Source organism: Telopea speciosissima, chromosome 1 (genome assembly GCF_018873765.1).
Source record: "Telopea speciosissima isolate NSW1024214 ecotype Mountain lineage chromosome 1, Tspe_v1, whole genome shotgun sequence".
Lineage (NCBI taxonomy): Eukaryota > Viridiplantae > Streptophyta > Magnoliopsida > Proteales > Proteaceae > Telopea > Telopea speciosissima.
Window position 1 is genome coordinate 18,673,145 of NC_057916.1, and position 20,333 is coordinate 18,693,477.

The 20,333-nt window shown below is 38.2% G+C and overlaps 2 protein-coding genes across 2 annotated transcripts; one reads left to right on the top strand and one right to left on the bottom strand.

The window, feature by feature from the left end:
• Nucleotides 1-5,211: 5,211 nt before the first annotated feature.
• Nucleotides 5,212-6,885, top strand: LOC122665707 (pentatricopeptide repeat-containing protein At5g39710-like). The gene has a single exon (XM_043861874.1). The coding sequence runs from the start codon at nt 5,212-5,214 to the stop codon at nt 6,883-6,885; it is 1,674 nt and encodes a 557-aa protein (XP_043717809.1).
• A 1,994-nt stretch (nt 6,886-8,879) lies between these two features.
• On the bottom strand, nt 8,880-12,484 carry LOC122648892 (myosin-binding protein 7-like). Its single transcript, XM_043842187.1, has 3 exons — nt 10,826-12,484; nt 9,565-9,611; nt 8,880-9,206 (listed from the first exon to the last, which is right to left on the bottom strand). The coding sequence occupies exons 1-3, from the start codon at nt 12,263-12,265 to the stop codon at nt 9,098-9,100; spliced, it is 1,596 nt and encodes a 531-aa protein (XP_043698122.1). The 5' UTR covers nt 12,266-12,484; the 3' UTR covers nt 8,880-9,097.
• Nucleotides 12,485-20,333: the final 7,849 nt, after the last annotated feature.

The window sequence follows — 20,333 nt, forward strand, 5'->3', positions numbered from 1 at the left end:
TAGAACAACACCAACAGCATCTGACAATTCTCTAAAATTATCAAGCACTTGTCTGAGACTTTCAGACAACAAATTGATGGAGTTCTGAATGCTGGCCATGTTAGGATTCTCTGAATCACTGCCTGTCATGGCTCTAATACCAAGTAATGTTGTTCTAGGTCACCTAATGAATAGATTTCCAAAACCAACAGCAAACCAGAATCAGAAATAAGGTTAATGAACTAGATTCAAGAGAAAATCGGATAACAGAAGATCAGAGTATCAGATCTGATCAATGTGCTGGTCGAAGGATCTATTTAATTGGGTTAACAGAAAATCAAACTATGAAGTCAATCCAAGGGTCAGATTATCAGATATTGAAGGATCCTACTGTAGAAAGGATAGTTAAAGATCAGAAAGACGACATGAGCAATTATAAGGTTCAGAACAGCAACTAATTGTTAATCAGAACAGGGAATAAATAGCAGAAGAAACAAAGCATTGACAGGAGAACAGAATCATAAAATCAGAACTCGAAAACATAAACCAGATTTGAAGCTTTCATAAAATCATATCTGAGATAGGACACATGTAAATCGATGGAAAGATGAAACTTTGAAATAGAAAATCAACTAGAACAGAACTATAGAGATGAAGTGAAATAAACTAAAAACAAAACAAAACGGAACCAGAACATAAGAACTAGAATGCGCAAGAAGAAATTGACTTAGCTTGATAGATGAACAAAATAGGAAGATAAGAAAAGGAGGATAAGACCTTGGAATCACCACCAATTGAGCCCACTGATTGACCATAGCAGGGGTCTACTGAATCACCACAGAATTTGAGACAGAAAGCCAAGTTTATTCAACATCAAAATCATGGGCAGGTTGTGAGCCTATTATATTTATTTAAAGACTTCAGAAAGGTTGATTCAAACTGACATCAGGAAAACTGAGGACCAATAGGAATCATTCCTTCACTGAACATGAAAACTAGAAACCAAAACAAACTATGAAATCTCCTCCAACTGCAGGTTGAAAAGAAGACTCCTAATCTGACTAGGAAAGCTGGAAAAATGGAGAAAACAGATCTAGATAGCACCGGAATTTATAATACTTAGTCCAGCCTAATTACACCACTAATTAAGAAATAATATAATTAAATAACAGCCTAAAGAGACCCATGACCTGGTTCTTCAGGTGAACCAGAAACCTGAGCCGCACACCAGTAAAAACTGGTCCAAAGTGGTCCAAATCAGAAAAAACTGGTCCAAAGTGGTCCAAATCAGAACCGCAAGCTATGGTTCTGTTATGGTGTTTTTTCTCCTGCGTTGGCACTTCAAAAAGTACCTCTGATCTGCATCACCAAAGCAGGCACAGGTGCCAAAGTTCACAGAAGGTGACCTTCTACGGCTGGAGGCTTTACGACAACAACCAGGGACTACATCAATCAAGTAAATGCCAAAAGGAACTACGAGGTTGGACCAGCTCTCCACAGCGAAAGGCAATGAAAGAGATGTGAACAAGACAGTCTCAATCATGAATAGACCAGAATAGCAATCTGCACCATAGTCATATCGATTTGTGAAGACTAATTGGGGTTTCATCTCCATTAGCAGCTCCAATGTGATGTTGGCAGATCCCTGTGGATGCAAGATGGGCTGCCTAACTTTGGCCTCAGTCTTATGGGGTCTTTGGCTTGAGAGGAACTGTAAGGCTTTTGATGCTGCTCAATTAGCACAAAAGGAGGAAGATGAAGAAAATTGTATTACTAAGGTGAAGGAACAAGTACAAGAAAACGAGGGTCAAAGAGGACCACTCAACTCCAGGTCTCTTGGGGACTCTCTCAATCAAGTGTGGGACACTTTTACCACTAGAGGACCTCTAACACTCTCAATGGGGCTTCAAGCACAACCAAAGATGAAAAATAGTAGAAAATAATTCCTTCCCTTCAAATACTAGACAATAACATATTTAAAGAGGAGGGGGGGTATAAGAGCCGTAAGGGGAAGGGAAAGAGAGAACCAATGGCTCTTTGGAATTTTTTTTTTAAAAAAAAGACGTTTGTAAGGGGAGGGGGGGAAGGTGGTGGTTGGCATTTAATGCCTTTGAGGGTTCTTGTCCCCGGATTTTAAAATGACTGAAAAATCTAAGGAGCTAACAATTTTTTGTTTGGGATGAGGAGATTTTCTAAATTTGACCACCACTGATGCAAGGACTAATTGGTACTCCTTTATGGTATGAATGCAGCTTCTGTGGTGGTGCATTGCATGGTACAGTGAGGCCTGTCGTATGTTTTGTGAGGGTGTTTTACACCCTATGCAAATAAATTTCTGTGAGGGTGTTTTACACCCTAAGCAAATAAATTTATCTGACTTAACAGACAGCCACACACACACACAGATGGGGCAGGAGTATGGTCCAGATAAAAGGGCAGATCTTACCGGGGATATCCTATGACCAGACAGCTCTAGCCAAGGAATCCAGGAGAGATTAATAAAGAGACTCCAAAAAAATTGACTCTTAAGCTTACCAGTTCCTCATATTTCTAGGCGCTAATCACATATGTTCAAGAGGATGTGAACATTGTAACAAGACCATGGAAGCTTATTGGAAGTTTGTTATCATTTAACACCTTAAGGATGATGGATGGCCAAACTGCAGAAGGAGCTTCATACTGCACTATATGTCATCCCATGGCTAAAGGATACCAGCAAACAATCCTGATCATTGACAGAGACAGACCAAGAGGAGATTAAGTGCTTCAAGAAGCTGGTTGTTTGTTTCTAAGCTGCCATGACCAGAGAAATCCATAACCCTGAGGAGAAGAGGTACAAGTTTCATAACTTCTATTATGTTGGGTTTCCAAACAATAACTTATGCAACAAAGTGATAGACATCAGCCTCTCCTCAATCTTAAAACAAGAAGTCTGCCTGAAATTTTCAATTCCATTCAACACTAGACCGCATGTGTGTGTGAGAGAGAGAGCTGTATCTAGCTTTGATGAGGATACTTCATGCCTTAAAAACTATAAAAACTTCAAATGATACTAATTTCCATTCAACTAACTCCACTAATGGAACCATATAGCAGTTGATTTATAGGTCGCACCTAGGGAAGGAGGGGGAGGGAGCAAAGCCAAAAACCCACTGCCTAAGCAACCAGGAAAATATCAAATTCTGCAAATAAGATTCTCAAAACAGCTTGAAACATAGAAGGATGCATAGTAGATATCTAATTTAGTGGGGTAAAGCTCCGGATTTAACTAAGAGGGGACAATGAAAAGCTTTTGCAGCCCATGCCAATATCATGTGAGAGATTTGGAAACGGAGAAGGGTATTCCGGACAACATTACCACCATTCAGGAAGCTCTAGCTCTCAGGCTTTATGCGATTGAAGTCCGCCGGGTTGTGATGTTCTCTGACTGTCAAGTACTTGTTCACTGCCTGGATGATCAAAGGTCCCAACCACTGACAGAGATCTCCACTATTTGCATGGATATAAAGCTTCTTTGGGAAAGTCAAGATTTTAGTTCCTTTGCTTAAATAGATCAGAGAACTTGCATGTCCATAGCATTGCAAAATGGGCCTTGGTTACCCTCGGCAAGGAGTTTGGAAGTCCTCTTTTCCTGAGGATCTCTTGTATTATAAACCCGTTTTTACCCAATGAGGCTTAATGAATTTTTACCCCACCAGGGGGTGTTGCACCAAAAAGAAATAGACAAGTAATCCTCCCATACGCAAGCCAGAAAAGGGAAGCATTATAACTCTAATTAAGGAAGAAAAAAAGGACTGGAATTTAGGGACAAAATCCCATCCCATCTTAACTATCCTATGTATCTATCCTACATTATTGCAAACAACTAATTTACAAAGAACAAATCAAAAGCCTAAAATAAAATATCAAACCACAATTGCGGTGATCATGCTCCGGCATTATTTTATTTTTAGTATAAATACCAGAAATATGTAAAAATTTACAATCAATCCCAAATTACTTTCCTCATCAGTCAGTTAACCTATACCATGATATTCTGGAAAGAACTGTCTTACTAAATCATCCAGGGCTCCAGCAATCCAAGAGGAAAAGGAACAAAAATAAATTAATCAGAACTACATTGGAGGGAATTAGTTAACATTTACGGGATTCATATCAACTCATAATATGGAAAGATAGATTATCAGAACTATAAACCAAAATGGAAGTAGGAAAATAGATCAAAAGAATCTTACAGACTAACATAATTCTGTGTAAATGGCTCTGGATTCCTGAAAGTTGATCTCCAAATGGCACTATCCGCTAGGCACAAAAATAACCTCCCCAAAAATCAAAAAAAAAAAAGATCACCTCCCCTGCTTTACAAACACACTCAAATCAAAATGTGTCTCTTTTTCCAATTCTTAGTTTCCTTAGAAGTTCATGAACCATCTGGGCTGGAATGTATGGAGAGACCACCTCAGGAGAAATTACAAACTATTTTATGGGATCCTTTGGTCACAGCATTCCAAGCTGAAGTTGAATTGGGATCAATGTGGAATGTGGAGCCCGATCCTCCATGCCCAATTATCACCCATCTATTATCTTCCCTTTCAGCACCCAAAATAGAAAATAAATCTTCTCTAAAGTACACCAGAACTTCATAATCTAAATCCTAAGTGGGAACTTTCTGGGCAAACTTTGTTCGAAGAGATAACAATGGCTGTTCTCTCTCTCTCTCTCTCTCTGTGTCTAACATCTCTGTAAACCCGAACCAGATGACCCAACTTATGCTATGCCCTGTGGGCCTCGACCGAGACGGTCCACTCTGGACCGGGGTTGGCCCCGACGAGTTTGCTTTATCTAGTCATGAAAATGGTTCAGTTCAAAACTTATCAAACTGGATGGATGAGGTTGTCGTCGGCTCGTCGCAACTCGGAGCGAGAGCTGTTTCGGATTGAACTCTCACTGTATGTATTCGAATCGATTCCACCTACCTTTTGTGTTTGGAAATTCTTTGCTTCGTTATGCAAATACAATTGTTAAAAATTCCAAGCTTCATTCAAGTCCTAAAGTAGATTTTCTATGTTTCAGCTTCCGAACTTTGTAAAGACCCTAGAAAAATTTCTGTTGTGTAGCTAAGTTAATGTGTATGAAAAAACCCGGGGTTGCCGTTGATAGTATTGAATAAGAACTTAGAAACACTACAATGCCAGAATTCCAAAACGGAACAGTTTTAAGGGGAAAGCGAAAATGAATATTGTTCGCCAGAGAGTTTCACTGTTTAATCACAGAATTGTTTGTACCTTCAATTCTGGAGTGGAGAATCACAGGAATTCGAAGTTATTCTTCGCATTGCAGATAATCCTAGACAATCCACCAAATGGTTTACTCAATTGTCGACAAATCTTCACATTCTGCAATCCATTCCATGGTTCTTTTGGAAGGCAAAGGATCGAATTGGGTTCTCAAATGTCTTGGCTTGGGAGCCCCAAAAGGTCTGGACCCTTTACCTTATTGAGGGGTTATGGAAACGAAGCTAGTCATAGATCAGTTTCCTGCAGTGTTCTAGTCAGAAGTATGGTTTCTATTATTCAGAAGACAGATCAGTGGGATTCGTTGCTCAGCAGGCTTTGTGATGTCTCTTCCTCCATTATCACCCCTCCCATTGCTGTCCGAGTTATCAAACGAATTAGGAAACCGGATGTGGCTTTCAAGTTCTTCGAGTGGTTAGAAGCGCATGGTGGCTTCAGTCATGACAGTCTAACCTACTCAGCAATCCTCAAGGTCTTAACCAAAGATTCCCATCCTTCACATGCTTCCATGGCCGATGCTTTGCTTCATAAGAAGATTCATCTCCGTTTCAATGTAACCCCTTCTGACTTTGACATTGTGATGCAGCAATGGGTGAGAGTTGGGGAATCAGAAAAAGCACTACAGTTATTGGATGAGATGAGAGCTCATGGATTTGTTCCCTCTCATTCATCTTGTAATGTTCTTCTGAATAAGTTACTCAGTTCAAAGCACAAGAATCTGGGTTGGGAGTTGTTCTACCAAATGCTGGATGGATGGATTGATGCGTTGGATACCCAAACCTTTAATATTGTGATGAAATGTGCTTGCATTGAAGGGAGGACTGATGAAGCCATAAACCTCTTTAATATAATGAAGCAGAGAGACTGTATGCCTGATCTTGATAGCTTCAATATCTTGATCAAAGGTTTTTCTGAAAAGGGGGACACACAGATGATCTGTAGGATTTTCAAGCAGATGCTGGATTTGAAGGTTAAGCCAGACAGTTACACTGTGAACCTTCTCATCAAAGAGTTATGCAAACTGGGCGAGCCTGAATATGGGAACAATTTGTTCAACTACATGAGGAGAGTGGGTTGGATTGACAGGAAATTTGTATATACTCAGCTGGTAGATTCTCTCTGCAACTATGGCTGGTGGTTAAAAGGTTTGAAGATATTTACGAAGATGATCCGGAGAGGTCACCATCCTAACATCAGTGTCTACAATAACCTCATATGCCGCATGTGCCTGGGTGGTAAAGTAAGTGAGGCCTTCCGACTGAAGGATCTTATTGCATCCAAGGGATTTATGTCAGAAATTGAGAATTATAATGCCTTGATGAAAGGAGTCTGCTCGGCAGGCAGAATGGACATGGCTAACAATCTTTTACATGAGATTCAGGATCGGGGACTGGAACCTGATCTTAGAATGTGTAATACAGTACTCCGTGGGCATTGTATGATGAGAAATGTGACTGAAGCCCTAGAATTAGTGGAAAAGATAAAACGAAAAGGTTGGCACCCAGATATCGAGTCATGTAATTCATTAATAACGAATCTTATGAGCGAGGGGAAGGATGAAGAGGCAATACAGGTGAAGAATTGTATTCAGGAGGATCAGAATATCAGCTAAAAGAAGTGTACCCCTCAAGATCAATGAACTCTTCAAGGTAGATACTGCCCAATGCTGCCAAACTTCTAAGAGAAATATGCTTGTGATCTCTAGCCAGAAAAAAGATAGTTATATGGTGGTTCCATGGTTGAAGGATATTCTCAAAATGGAAACTTTTCAGAAACTCATACTATATTTTGTACTGGTCCAAACTGACTGCAACGGATATGGATTTGGAGCAAGGAACTGTGGCATCTATCACATATCGGCAGTTTTAATATAGGTTATTTAAGATTAATGATTGGTATACCTTTGATAAGCTCAGCACAATTCCATCAGCTTCTAGTATGATGAAATGTCATGGCCTTCACATGTACACAAGTATATATGAAGATCCCATTAATGGATTTATACACTCATTTATCAAAAAAAAGAAAAATTAAGAGGGGATTGGTGGTATACACTCGTATAATATGTGAACTGGTTTGTGTGATTACACTTTCATCAAAAATAAAAACATTTGAACTGGTTTAACTTTTCAGAAACTTGCTCATGTGAATCATACTTGGTGAGGTCCATATGAGAAACTAAACTTAAGATAATGAAGAATATAAGAACCTAATTTCCATTCTCTACAACGTGAAGCAACTAAGACAAGGCCAACAATCTTATCGTCTCTAGCTTGAATGCAATTAAACAATATTGATGGATTGATATATTATAGTATAATATCTGAACAGTCTCACTTCTCAGAAACTTGAACGTGTGAATCTTATCGTTGGTCAATGTGAGAACTCAAACTGAACCCCAACGTCATTTGCTTCTAGATACTACCAACACAAGCCCAACAACGTTATAATTACTGACATGAAGGCCACAGCCAACCACTGGAGAAAAACATCATTTGTTGTGTGATTCCACCTGCTTGTGTATTTCCATTGTGTTAACAACAATCATATTGACTTTTCCTCCAGGGTCCAGACTCTGGATCTGGCTCCTCTGCGGGGCACATGTGCACTGCACACCATGCCCCATACGGGATAGGAGCCTAATCCCCAGACTCCAGACCCATTTTTGTCCCCTCCAAATATCAAGGAGAAAACTTTCACTTATCTCAAAGTTTCTGAATGACACCTCTATAAATGTATTTAGAATTTGACACCTTTTGACTATCCCCGTTGTCTTATTCTTAAAAATCTTTTAAGAGAGGGGTATAAAAGGATTTTCAAAAATAAATTAAAAATAACATATCATAACAGTCTTATGCTTAAAAGTCCTTCATGTGAATCTATAATCCATTCTTATGTTTTTTTTTTTTAAATGTAATCCACTCGTACTTTGTTGATGAATATGCTGAATAGGCTGAGTGCTCCAATCTTTCATGGATCTGAGGAATATAAAGAAGAAGAGAACAACTCGGAATGAGGATAAACCAGCCTGGATTCTGCTTTGAAAACTCCTTTACCTATCCTTTTATTTGTGCTATGAAGAAAAAACTTACCCAACGTGTAGTTACCCCAGACTGCCAGACAACAAACTGATGAAATGATCTCAAATGTTAACCTGGTTAATAATGAAATTTACAAGATCTGGGAGAGCCGGGTACCTCCAGGAAGTAGGTTGATCAGGTCAAACTTTTCAAAAAGCAGGATGAATTAGACCATGTCAAGTTGGAAAACACCCAAGCTGAATCGAAGTTTCAAACCCATTAACAAATTTAACTCAGGAAAGGGTTAAGGGAAAGACAGAAGCGAGCATACTTTGCTCTGTATGGAAAATTTGTCTGTAAGATTCTCTACGTTGAACACTAGGTGTTGCCATATTCAGTGGATAGCACTAGAAATCAATCCAGAACAACCGTTTGGATTTCATCAATACCAATGTAAAAGACCTCCAGGGCCAAAGCTGAATGCTCGAGGTCTAAATCAGCAGGAAAAGACTGTTCAAATTGAGAAATGTACACGAAACTGTGATTTCTACAGATCAAGGAAACACCCCAAATCTACACTTTATCCATGATTTACAGATCAATCCCAACAAATACACTTCAACCCAGAAAAGAAACATACAAGACCAAGACTGCACAGGATAACTGAACCTCCAATTATGGAGTCCTGCAGAATCTAGAAACGAATGCAATTTCGTAAGTAAAATCATGTTTGATGTCCACTACGATCTGCATAGATGAGCATGGAATCCACAGATACTGCTCATAGATATAGAAGCCTCCAGACTATCTCCTTGCTCGTACACTTGTAAGACATCTCCATGGTCTCATCCGAGGGCCCTTATCTAAAAGCATCAGCAAGCCCACATTTTCGGCCGACAGCCCAAACATATACCTGATTACATATTTAAGAAAGAAACATTGCAATAAATTAACTGTAAACAGGCAACCAAAAGTCCAACCATTGATCTGCTGATATGAGGTTATCTACCTCAAAAGGCCATCATAATCCATAAAACCAAACAGGTGACCTCTGCATATAGGGTATGGAGTTTCAGTTATTGATCATATGGTTATGGTCAATGGATTACTACAACTTTCAACCGACGACTGATTTAAGAAGTGGGCCAGCAATTGATGGCTAGGATCCTAGCCATCAATTGCTGGCAGGAACATAGAATCAAAGGGGAAAAAATGTCTACAATATAACAATAATATAATCGAAACAAACAAAAGAAAAACAATTCACTCACTTGCTTCGGCGTGCTTTTTTTCTCCAGAAAACAAAAGGCACGATCCACTGAACACAAAAGTAGGGTAGATATAATAAACTCTCAAAAAAGATTATTTGAAAAAAGAAGAAAGGAATGTAACTTAGCACTCAAGAAATTTAAACATCAGATTGCACAAACTGCAACATCATCAGAACCTACGAGGTCCCACTTGATGTCGCTTCACAACCACAGAGAATAACCCCAACTATAAGATAAACTTTCATTAGTGAAATGAAAAGTATTAACACATTTTCACTCAAACCCCAGGTGATAAAACGTAGTAATAGACTTTATTCCTGAAATGCATACCCATAAACCCACATAAAGTTTTCGACGCTTACTCAAAAACTAATTGATAGTATGAAAAGAAACCACCATAATCAGAGAGAAAACATTAGATGATGCATTCTCTCCCCAAACTTTCTCTAAAAATATTCACTTTGGGAGGGGAGAAGGAAAAACAAAGGCCAAGGAAAATTCTCATCAAATCCAAGTTGAAGTGTTTGGATTTCCAATGCTCCCTCAAATCGCTAAATAGCCTAATGCTTTCCCATTAACTAGAGATTCAACAAAAGCATGTCAGAGATAGACCACAGGGTGTAGATGATTATTACTTCTTGGTCTCTGTACCTCATTAAATTTCAAATGTCCACACAGTTTTCCCCCTTTTTGACTTGATACCGAATTTCAATTTTTTTTAAGGGGCAAGATATTCCACTCGTTTTTCCTCTCTTTGTTTTATTTTTGAGTACATCTTCTGTATTATGTTAATCCCAAGCATCTAAGAAACCCTTCCATCTTCTGTAGCATTATTTACTTAAATGAGTTTCGGTTCAGGTTTTCCAGACTCTTTTTGAGTACCAGAATCTCTTCTGGTTCAATTTAAATCGATCGAATTTACAAAATCATAAACTCTTACAAGTATCGTAATGTGTAATTGCATAACACTTGTGACTAAACAGTCTAGCATACTAAAGAATCCTCTACAAAGTACAAACAGACAAGGGGGAAAACTAGAAGAAACAAATGCATGGAGCTGCAATAAACTATGATAATTATGATGTTGACTGATGACAATTAGGATGACCAATATATTGCACAAGCTACTGAAGAAAAAAAATAAGACTAGTGTTTAGTAGAAGCAAACCATATAGGAAAATTTTTGCAAAGGGAATGCATCAATTATAAAAAACAAAGCATAACCATAGATATTGGTGGTGGGATGTAAAAGTAGGATTACCTTCAGAACTGATATGAAGGAAAAGCACCCAATCAGAGATGGCTTCCTCACAGGTGGAGATATCTTTCTTTCTGGTGTCATTTCTTTATACAATTGTTGAGCTATTTCCCTCAGTAATACTAGTTGTGCTTTATCAGTCCGCATCGAAATAATTGCCTGCTTCATTGATTCCCTATCTGCCTCAAGTGCCTGAAGCCTCGTATAGAGCTTTTTGACATCAGGATCACCTATATCAGCCCGATTCAGTGAATCCCTTGGAGTGTTTAAGTAATCTTCACAGATTCCAATAGCAGGTTTGTGCTCTGCACTTTTGTTATAAGATATTCCATTATGGACAGAGTCAATGGTATATACACGGTCACTCATGTCATCTCCAAGATCTGATGCATTATCAAGCTTTCTCAAATTAGAATACTCCTCTGTGTGTGAAAAATAATTCATCTTTTTGAAGCTGGGAGCAGGCTTTGGACTTTCCATCCTGCAATCCTGAGCCGTTTCTTTAACTGTACCATACAATGAACCCGAGCTGTCAAGGGAGAACATCCTGGCATGCCCAGGCTGCTTGGGAGACTGACCAATCACCCCTTTCTCAGAAATGTTCCTTGAGCCAGAAAATTCCTTATCCAAATGTTTGCTGCTTGGATTTCTCTCCATTTGATAGATTCTGTATTCTAAATTCTGCAAATGTTCCCGGGTATAAGGGCTATCAGCAACAGGTCGAGGGGTTTCACCAAAGGCATATTTTTCAAGATCGACATCATCCTCAATATCCGGATGACCCTGGGTTTCATTCATCTTGCATCTTAAAGGAGGGTAGTCATATGGGGGAAATCCGAATGGGGATTCAACATTGTCATCCAGGTCGGGGTTACAAGTCTGATCACTCTTTTTGCCCTCCACCTCTGCCTCAGTGAGCCCAAAACTCAACATCCTGTGCTTATACGACTGTATCTCGCAGGTGAGGGCTTGGATAGCCTGATCTCTCTTATACAACAAGTCTTCCAACGCAAGAAGCTGTTGCTGATCATGGGCCATTTTCTCCTCTGCAAACCGTTTGAATTGCCGGGCTTCCATCTGGATCTCGGCTTTTTCCCTCTGCAACCTCAATATCATAGACATGGCCTCATTTGCAGCAGATGATGAAGCATTCCTTTCCTCGTCCAATTCAGTGTAGAGTTCCTGAATGGTCTGCTGCTGGCTGCTGAGCGTCTCTCGCAGAGCAGTACATTCATTCTCAATCTCAACTCGAGCAATGGATGATTGACTGAAATCGAGTAGAACATTTGGGAAACCATCTTGAAACTCTTCAAACTTTCTTTTCACAGAACGGTGCCAAGTGACAGAGCCACCGTTGATCATCTTGCAACAATAGCTACAGCCACAGCCACAACCTTCAAGCAAATCTGTTGAAGGTGGCGAGGTTTCGCAATCCTTAAACATACTGGCATGAAACACAAACAAACTTCAAAAAAAAAAAAAAAAAAAAAATTCCAGTGAAAGATAAAATCTTTTCTATCCGGGAAGCTCGATTTCTTCCGTAGAAGATATTCCAGATCCTTTTAATGTCCCCCTTTGCCAAACCCAACAACCGGCTATCCCTTTGAGACCAACAAATCTAACAAGAAAATCTCAGTTGTAAAAATGAAAAAGAAAATTCTCTTCCTCTCTTTCTCGCTCGCCCGTCCACCTGTAATCGAAACAAAGACAAACGTCTTCAACTTTTCTTTTTCCCTTCTTCCCAACACCATCATCATGGAAAAACATCAACATAAACAAGAACCAAAGAGAAAGACAAGACCATAATTCCCCTTACCTTAGGTGAAGCCAAAAAAGAGCTCAAATGAGAGGTGTCCGGTAGCTCACAGATCTAATAAGGGCCAGCAAACGGGTGAAACCTGATCGTTCCCCCCAGATTTTCCGGAGATTGAAATTGCAGCGGGAATTCACAGTAATGGCGTTTGCAGAGAGCAGGAGGCGAAGCCAAAGAAAGAAACAAGAAGAACAGTTTGATCAAATTTGAAACCTATACTGCGTCGATGGTTGTCTCTTTTGTTCCTTTTTAGCTTTTCTTTGGGCTGGAGAAGACGAGACAGATAGAGAGAGTTTTCCCAAAAAAGCTGTAACAAATTGGTTGTGTTTGTCGGACATGATAACAATATAACCGTGTCTTTTTCGTTTGTTGGATTTTCTTAATCTGATATAATCGACATCGAAAACTTAACCTGGCAACCTCCTTAATTTAACCATCCCTGGGACCTACTTCTGCTGAGTCAGCATGTCTCATAATCAATTAATCTTAGCTATTTACCCAAAAGGAAAATTTTCTCATAATCACAGTACCAATGACTTATAGGGCAATTAATTCTGTACTATTATTATTATTGTTACAAAGGTTTGAAGACTCCGGAAAATATGTCATGTCTTAAAAGAGATTTTCGTGTTAGTATCATCTAAGGTTATGTTTGGATGTCAAGAAAAGAATACAAAGAATTTGAAAAGAGAGAAATAGGTACATAAAACAAATATTGAAAAGAGAGAGATAGACACATAAAACAAATATCGGATCATGACTTCTATTTCATTATGTTTTTTTTTTTCTTTTTTAAACATATGAACATAACTGAAAGTGTCAAATAATTTATAACTTTTCCAACGAAGATAAATACCGTCATTTTTGCAAGACAATAACAACTTTTAATATTATACCCTTTCAGAAATATTTGAATCTCTTGCTTAAATTTTTTTTTTTTTTTTTTTTTTTGGACCTTCACATACATAAGAAAGAAGCAAATGTTTGTATCAAACTTATTTTCCATTTTTTAAAACTTTATCTCTAAGAAGGGCGTCGTCTAAGATTGAGATTATTTAGGTGAATCTCAAGTGAGGTCATTATTGGATTGAAACACATATATTCATGAATTGCATGTTTGAGTCAATTAAGTTACTTGGTTAGTTATAAAAAAAATTTAAGGATTGGGTTAAAAAAAGATGTGAGATGAGAATTTTAGAATGTTAATTTAACTCATTTTTTTTTTAATACTAAATCTAAAATGTTAGTAAAGGAAACAGAGTATGAGGTGATGATGAAAATACAATATAAAAAGATGTGATTATTGAAAGATAAAAATGAACTATACTTCTTCATGTAATTAAGATAGAATACAAGTTGTTGTATTAGTTGAATAATTCTAGCTCAAGTTGCTTTGTTACATTTAATTTTATTTTATTTTTGTGTGTGCAAACTCTTGAAGGAGAATTTTATTAAGCTACACTGTGCAAAAATTGAACTACATTAGACAAGATTCTCAGTAAAAAAGGATCCTTTGACACCTTGGTGAGGATAACTCAAAGTCCATTTTGCAACACTATAAGCATGCAAGTCCTTTATGCTACTACCAAAATGGAAAGAGTAGAAATCAAAACTATCCTTTTTTACATTATAAACTGTTAAAAAAAGTTTAGATATAATTTAAGAACGTGTATAACATGGTAATCAAATGATTTTTGTTGTTTTTTTTGTTTTTTTTTTTTAAAATTTGGCAAGGATATTGAAAGGGAACACATGTAAAATCACCCTAAATAATTATTGTCCTTGCAAATGTTGACATCTTTTTTTAGTTCTTCCATACTCGAGCAACGAAGGGAACAAGTTCACGCAACCATTGTGTTTCAAATCGACTGCAATGGCAGCTGGCCCACAAACTACACTCTACAACACTAAGGCAGGATCCTAACGATCTAATCTAGTTGGCCATAATAGAATTGTTGAGGTGTTTAGGATTATCTAAGGAGGACTTGTTCTGTTGCCAATTTAGAGGCTGGGTAACATATTGGGGACTTCTAAGATCTAAATATAATAGGAAAAAGGTTTGAAAATATCAACACGCTTTTTTCGGTAACTAACCAAACCGTCACAGCTGACATTCGGAAATTTGGAATGTGCCAACTATTGTGTGCATATCATGTTATGTACCGTTGGTTTTTGCAGTTGGAGAAACTTTTCTTGATTTGTCCCAAATCCCAGCTGAACTAAAATCCTCTTTAGTATCGGTAGGGCGACAGTCCACATCCGACGGTACAACAGAGACCATGTGTGTCACCCAACTTCAAACTTCAAAGTTGGTGGGTGTGGGTTCTATCAAAAAAAAAAGTTGGTGGGTGTGGAGTCATTTACTGTCGAGCTGTCCTTGTCGTGTGTTCCAGACACAACAAAATGGTAAAGACCACCTTACCCCTGCTCAGTCCAAATTCTTCAACCATAGCGTCTATTAGTTTGTGCCTTGCTTATTGAAGCCTGGTCAAAGTTTGTACTCAGGTTCAAGTCTCCTCCCAATCGAAGTACCCTTTTCCTAGTCCTCCTAAGGTCCCATTGGGCACCCCAATCACTTTCTTTTAGGCCACCATAATGGTGGTTCCACCTTGGCACCAAAAAAATTGTTGGTGGGTATGGGACCCTCCCCCCTTCGAACCCAAAAGACAAGAGGATTTATCTTATCTAATTTAAATAAGAGAACACCTGAGCTTTTTTATTATGTGGGTAGGAGAAACCTAACTTGGTGGTCCATACCCCATTGGTTTTATCCATTTTATTTTCTTGCAACAATTTCGTCTATTTCCGTCTATCTATTGAAATAAAAGCAAAATTTTAGTAATACGGTATTAGTGACTGCATCAGTCTTGGCTGATAGTGATATCGATATTGATATTGATATAGATCGAATCGAACCATTTTATCCCTAAAAATACCCTATATCATCGATTTTTGACCATTTTACCTATTATATCATTATGGTATATCAATATGGCTGATAGGATACTGATACCTAAATACTCCATGCATAAGAGTCCCTGCTCTTCTCAATTCTCAAAATGATTGGTTAAGATGATAGTTTGGAACATGTTTGGATGATTAAACTAGATTGTAGTGGATATGGGCACCATAGTGTTTTGATCCACAAAAAACAAAAACTATAATATATATATATCAGGAATAGAACGGTACCTAGTCGTGCACAAGACGTGGCGACCACGCTTAGACACAAAAAGTGCCTTGGACGCAGGCCTGAAAATTCTTTTTTACATGGGATAAAGCGGTAATTTCCAGGCACCAAAGGCACTTTTGTGTCTAAGCGTGGTTGCCACGCCTTGCACACGACAGGATAGCATTCTTTTCCACTAGTTATATACATCTCCATATCCCAAAGGTGGCTGTTGGGGTTTTACATTTGGAATGTCTATTGACACCCATATTTTTATCTTTCTTCCACTATTTATATTAAGGGTGCAAGTTTGGCCCTGTTGGCCTGAACCCGCCTTGACCCCGAACAGGGCTTCAGCTGAGATATTTGGCCCTGAGGACGGGTCAGGGCTAAAAATTTCTGGCCCTGAGTTAGGGTCGGGTCGGGTCAGGGTTGAGGCATCGGACTAAGCTTGATCCGGCCCGGCCTGACCTTGAGGGTGGTTCAGGGTTGGATTTTTCTGGCCCTGAGTTAGGGTCGGATCGGGCCTAAGCCCAGCTAAGGGAACTTAAGGTTAGGCTAGAGTTCTATAAAGCCCAGCCCACCCCGACCCTGTTGCAGCCCTAACTTATATACATCTCCATATCTAATATTGAATGCACCGTAAATAATTATTGCCCTTGCCTTCATGTTGACATCGATTTCTTTTGATTCTTGTGGGGTTTGACTATTTCAACCTTTTAGTCATTGATACTCTAGAAGAATTTCCCTTTGTGTTATGGAGACAATCTATTTTTAATGCTTTCTATCACGATTTAGTGTCCCCTCCCTCGCTTTTCTATCACTTTATTATTTAATTTATGGTCTCACAATATTTGTAAGTCATATTCATTTGATCTTGTACTCATCCATAAGCAAGGAAAATATTATATCCATTGGTCTTATGTTGTCTATCTTCAACGTAAATGATTATGGTAGGCATATACTTCAAAATAATGAGATTGTGCATCTTGTTTAAGTTAAAAAGGAAAAATATTAAATTTTAACTACTATGAAATCCAAGAGAAATAATAAGAAGAGTAAGAGATGGTTGGTCATGTAGCCCCTCCACCAGTGCAGGAGCTAGTGAGAGCATGCGCAGGCATTTCGTGCACTCTTGTATCTTGGCCTAGAACCACACAACCAAATACCTTTCTTTTCCTCAATAAAAAACATACCAAACTTTTTTATCCCTTAATTAGAAGTTTCTTAAATTTTGTTTTTTTTACCGATGATAGTTTCTTAAGATAGTTGTGTACGTCGATTCATAACTGATGGACACAACTTTATGATGACATAATAAGGTGTCTATACTTTTCAAATTCCTTAGTTTTCAGATAGTCAAAATTCCAAACCATCCCAATGAAGATTCGCACAAGTTGTTTTGACGAAAAATCATATGGAATAGTCATTAGGGATTTGAGTGCCAGAATTAATAAAAGAAAATCCTCAAATTTCTATATATTAAAAGAAGTGGCAATTCGCACAAGCCATCCCATCTCTTGACCTAGCTACTCCCACGTGTCTTTTAAATTGTATTATTTTTTATTGGAAAGATTTTATCTAATAATCCATAATGAGGTATTTTATTTGTTATATCTTTTAGGTTTTAGGTCAAATATTCTCTGTGCCGGGGGTGCATGCTGCGCCCAGACACATAGGGTGGACAAAATGACCACCCTACCCCCTGAATGGTAGGCCCATGTGTCTAGGTGCAGGCTAGGCTACGGCACAGAGAACATCAGTCCCTATCTTTTGATAAAGGAATCCATAATTATTTTTTTTCAGAGTGGCTAAGGGGCGATATAGTCACTACTTATTTTTAATTATAAGGTAGACTAGTCACAAGTGACCATAGTTTTTGAGAACTTTGATTGCATTAGTTAGATTTAGGTTGTGGATTTGAATATAGCCACCTAATGTCAAACTTTACAACCTACATCGATGTTTTTTCACCCTTTCCTTAAGAAGAACCCCTTGTGAGGAGTGGATCAAATGCCCTATGTTGGGAATTTAACCCTGGATGTCGGGTAATGCTTGATGCATTGGAGGATCGGATTGATCTTATATGTGAACTTTATTGTACAAAACTTCAATTGGGAGTACATGGATTACCTGTCAACTGCAATCGAAGTCTCTCTATGTGATTTTAGTTCTTCCATACTCGAGCAATGAAAGGAACAAGTTCATGCAATCGTCGTGTTCGTCAGGAATGCACACTGATACTCTCCAACCTAAGGTTTTAAAAAAACCCTAATTTCTCACCAGAGAGAGAGGAGCAGTCAAAATCATGGACTGTTCCCTCCCCTTCCTTCTCTTTTATAAAGTAGGTTGCTTACTTTGAGTGGGCAACAATGTTAGAGTGCATTTGGGATTTTGAATCCCAACGACAAGAATCTTTGTCATTCCCTATTGTCTTTGTATGCTACAAATTGGGAAAAGGAAGGATCCCATTGGGTATCTTACTAAATCCAAACAACGCATAATATCAATTAATGTCATCAATAACGTTATCAAGATATTAAGAGATAAGCTAGTACCAATTATCTACCTAAAGAATAAGAAGTTGTAACCTAATCAAATTAATTACATATTAGTTCTCCATTAAAACAATATGACATAATGAACTATAGGACTTGTAATTTAATTATTGTCAAAACCTCAATCCATTATAAACTAGCTTTTTGTCTCGGTTTGATAAATCTTACTTTATAAATGTAAAATTGTATATGTTAAAAAGTTTTTCAATGTTTAATTTCATATAAAAAATATATATATATTGAAAAAAATTTTAACATGAAAAATATTACATGTCAAAATTTTGTAGTAAAAATTTTAAGTAATATTTTCCTGGTAAAATTTTACACAAAAATAAATTGAGACAATAAATAAAAAAGTGTAAAACATAATGAGAAAAGAGTTAGAAAGGTTTTCAGAATAATTTTTGAAAATATCAACATGCTTTTCGAAATAACTAACCAAACCGTCACAGCTGGCATTCAATAATTTGAAATGTGTCAAGCTATTGTGTGCGTATCCCTTCTTAGAGGAGTTGGATCAGCTACCCACATGGGGAGCAGTGGGATCTTTATCACCTCTAGTTTGCTGACCGGCCCAGTTCCCCAGTTCCTCTAACAAAGGGGGGCTGAAATGACCTCTCTACCCATGCCCAAACACCCTGCCCGGGTGGGGTCCACCATCCCCCTATTAGAGGAACTGGGGAACTGGGCCGATCAGCAAACTGGAGGTGATAATTTTCCGAGAGCAGTGGGGGTGTTCCCCAAAAAAACCAAAAAAAAAAAAAGTTATTGTGTGTGTATCATGTTATGTACTGTAGGCTTTTTGCAGTTGGAGAAAATTTTCTTGATTTGTTCGAAGTTCAAACTTCAAAGTTGGTGGGTGTAGCGGTCAACCGATTCAGGTACCGGATTCTCTCAAGCGTGCTCAGAATTTTTTATTTTTTATTTTTAGTTTCTAAACATAGCATTGACTGGTTTATGCCTGGCTTGTTGAAGCTTGGTCAAGGCTAGTACTCAGGTTCGGGTCCCCCCTCTCAGTCGAGGTACCCTTTTCCTAGTCCTCCTAAGGTCCCATTGGGCACCCCAAGGGCCCAATCCCCCTCTTTTAGGTCACCTTAATGATGCACTTTGACACTAAAAAAAATGTTGGTGGTATGGGACCCTCAAACAAACTCCCCCCTTCAAACCCAAAAGACAAGAGGACTTATCTTATCCAATTTTAAAAAGAGAACACCTGACCTTTTTTCTTAGGTGGGTAGGGTACACCTAACTTGGTGGTCCATACTAAATGGAACGTAAGCCAAAACCTTGCTATTGGTTTTGTCCTTTTAATTTGCTTGCAACAAGAATATATGTATCATTTCATCTACTTCGTCTATCTATTGATATAAAAGCAAAATTTAGTAATATGGTATTAGTGACTGTATCAGTCTTGGCTAACAGTGATATTGATATCGATATTGATATAGATCGATAGCATTGAATTGAACCAAACCATTTTACCCCTAAAAATACCCTATTGACCATTTTACCTCTTATATCAATATGGCCGATATGATACTTCTACCTAAATACTCCATGCATAAGAGCCCGATAGTTTGGATTGTGTAACACGTTTGGATGGTTAAACTAGATTCTAGTGGATATGGGCACCATGGGGTTTTGACACTTTGACCCACAAGAAACAAAAACTATAATATATATACGAGGAATAGAACGGTACTTGATCATGTGCAAGGCGTGGTGACCACGCTTAGACACAAAAAAGGCCTTGGATGCCTAGAAATTCCTCTTTTACATGGGGGTAAGGCGGTAAGTTCCAAGTGCCAAAGGCATTTTTGTGTCTAAGCGTGGCAACCATGCCTTACACAAGATCGGGTAGCGTTTTTCTTCCCTATTTATCTATATCTCCATATCCCAAAGGTGGCTGTTGGGGTTTTACAATTGGAATGTCTATTAACACCCATATTTTTTTATCTTTCTTCCTTATAC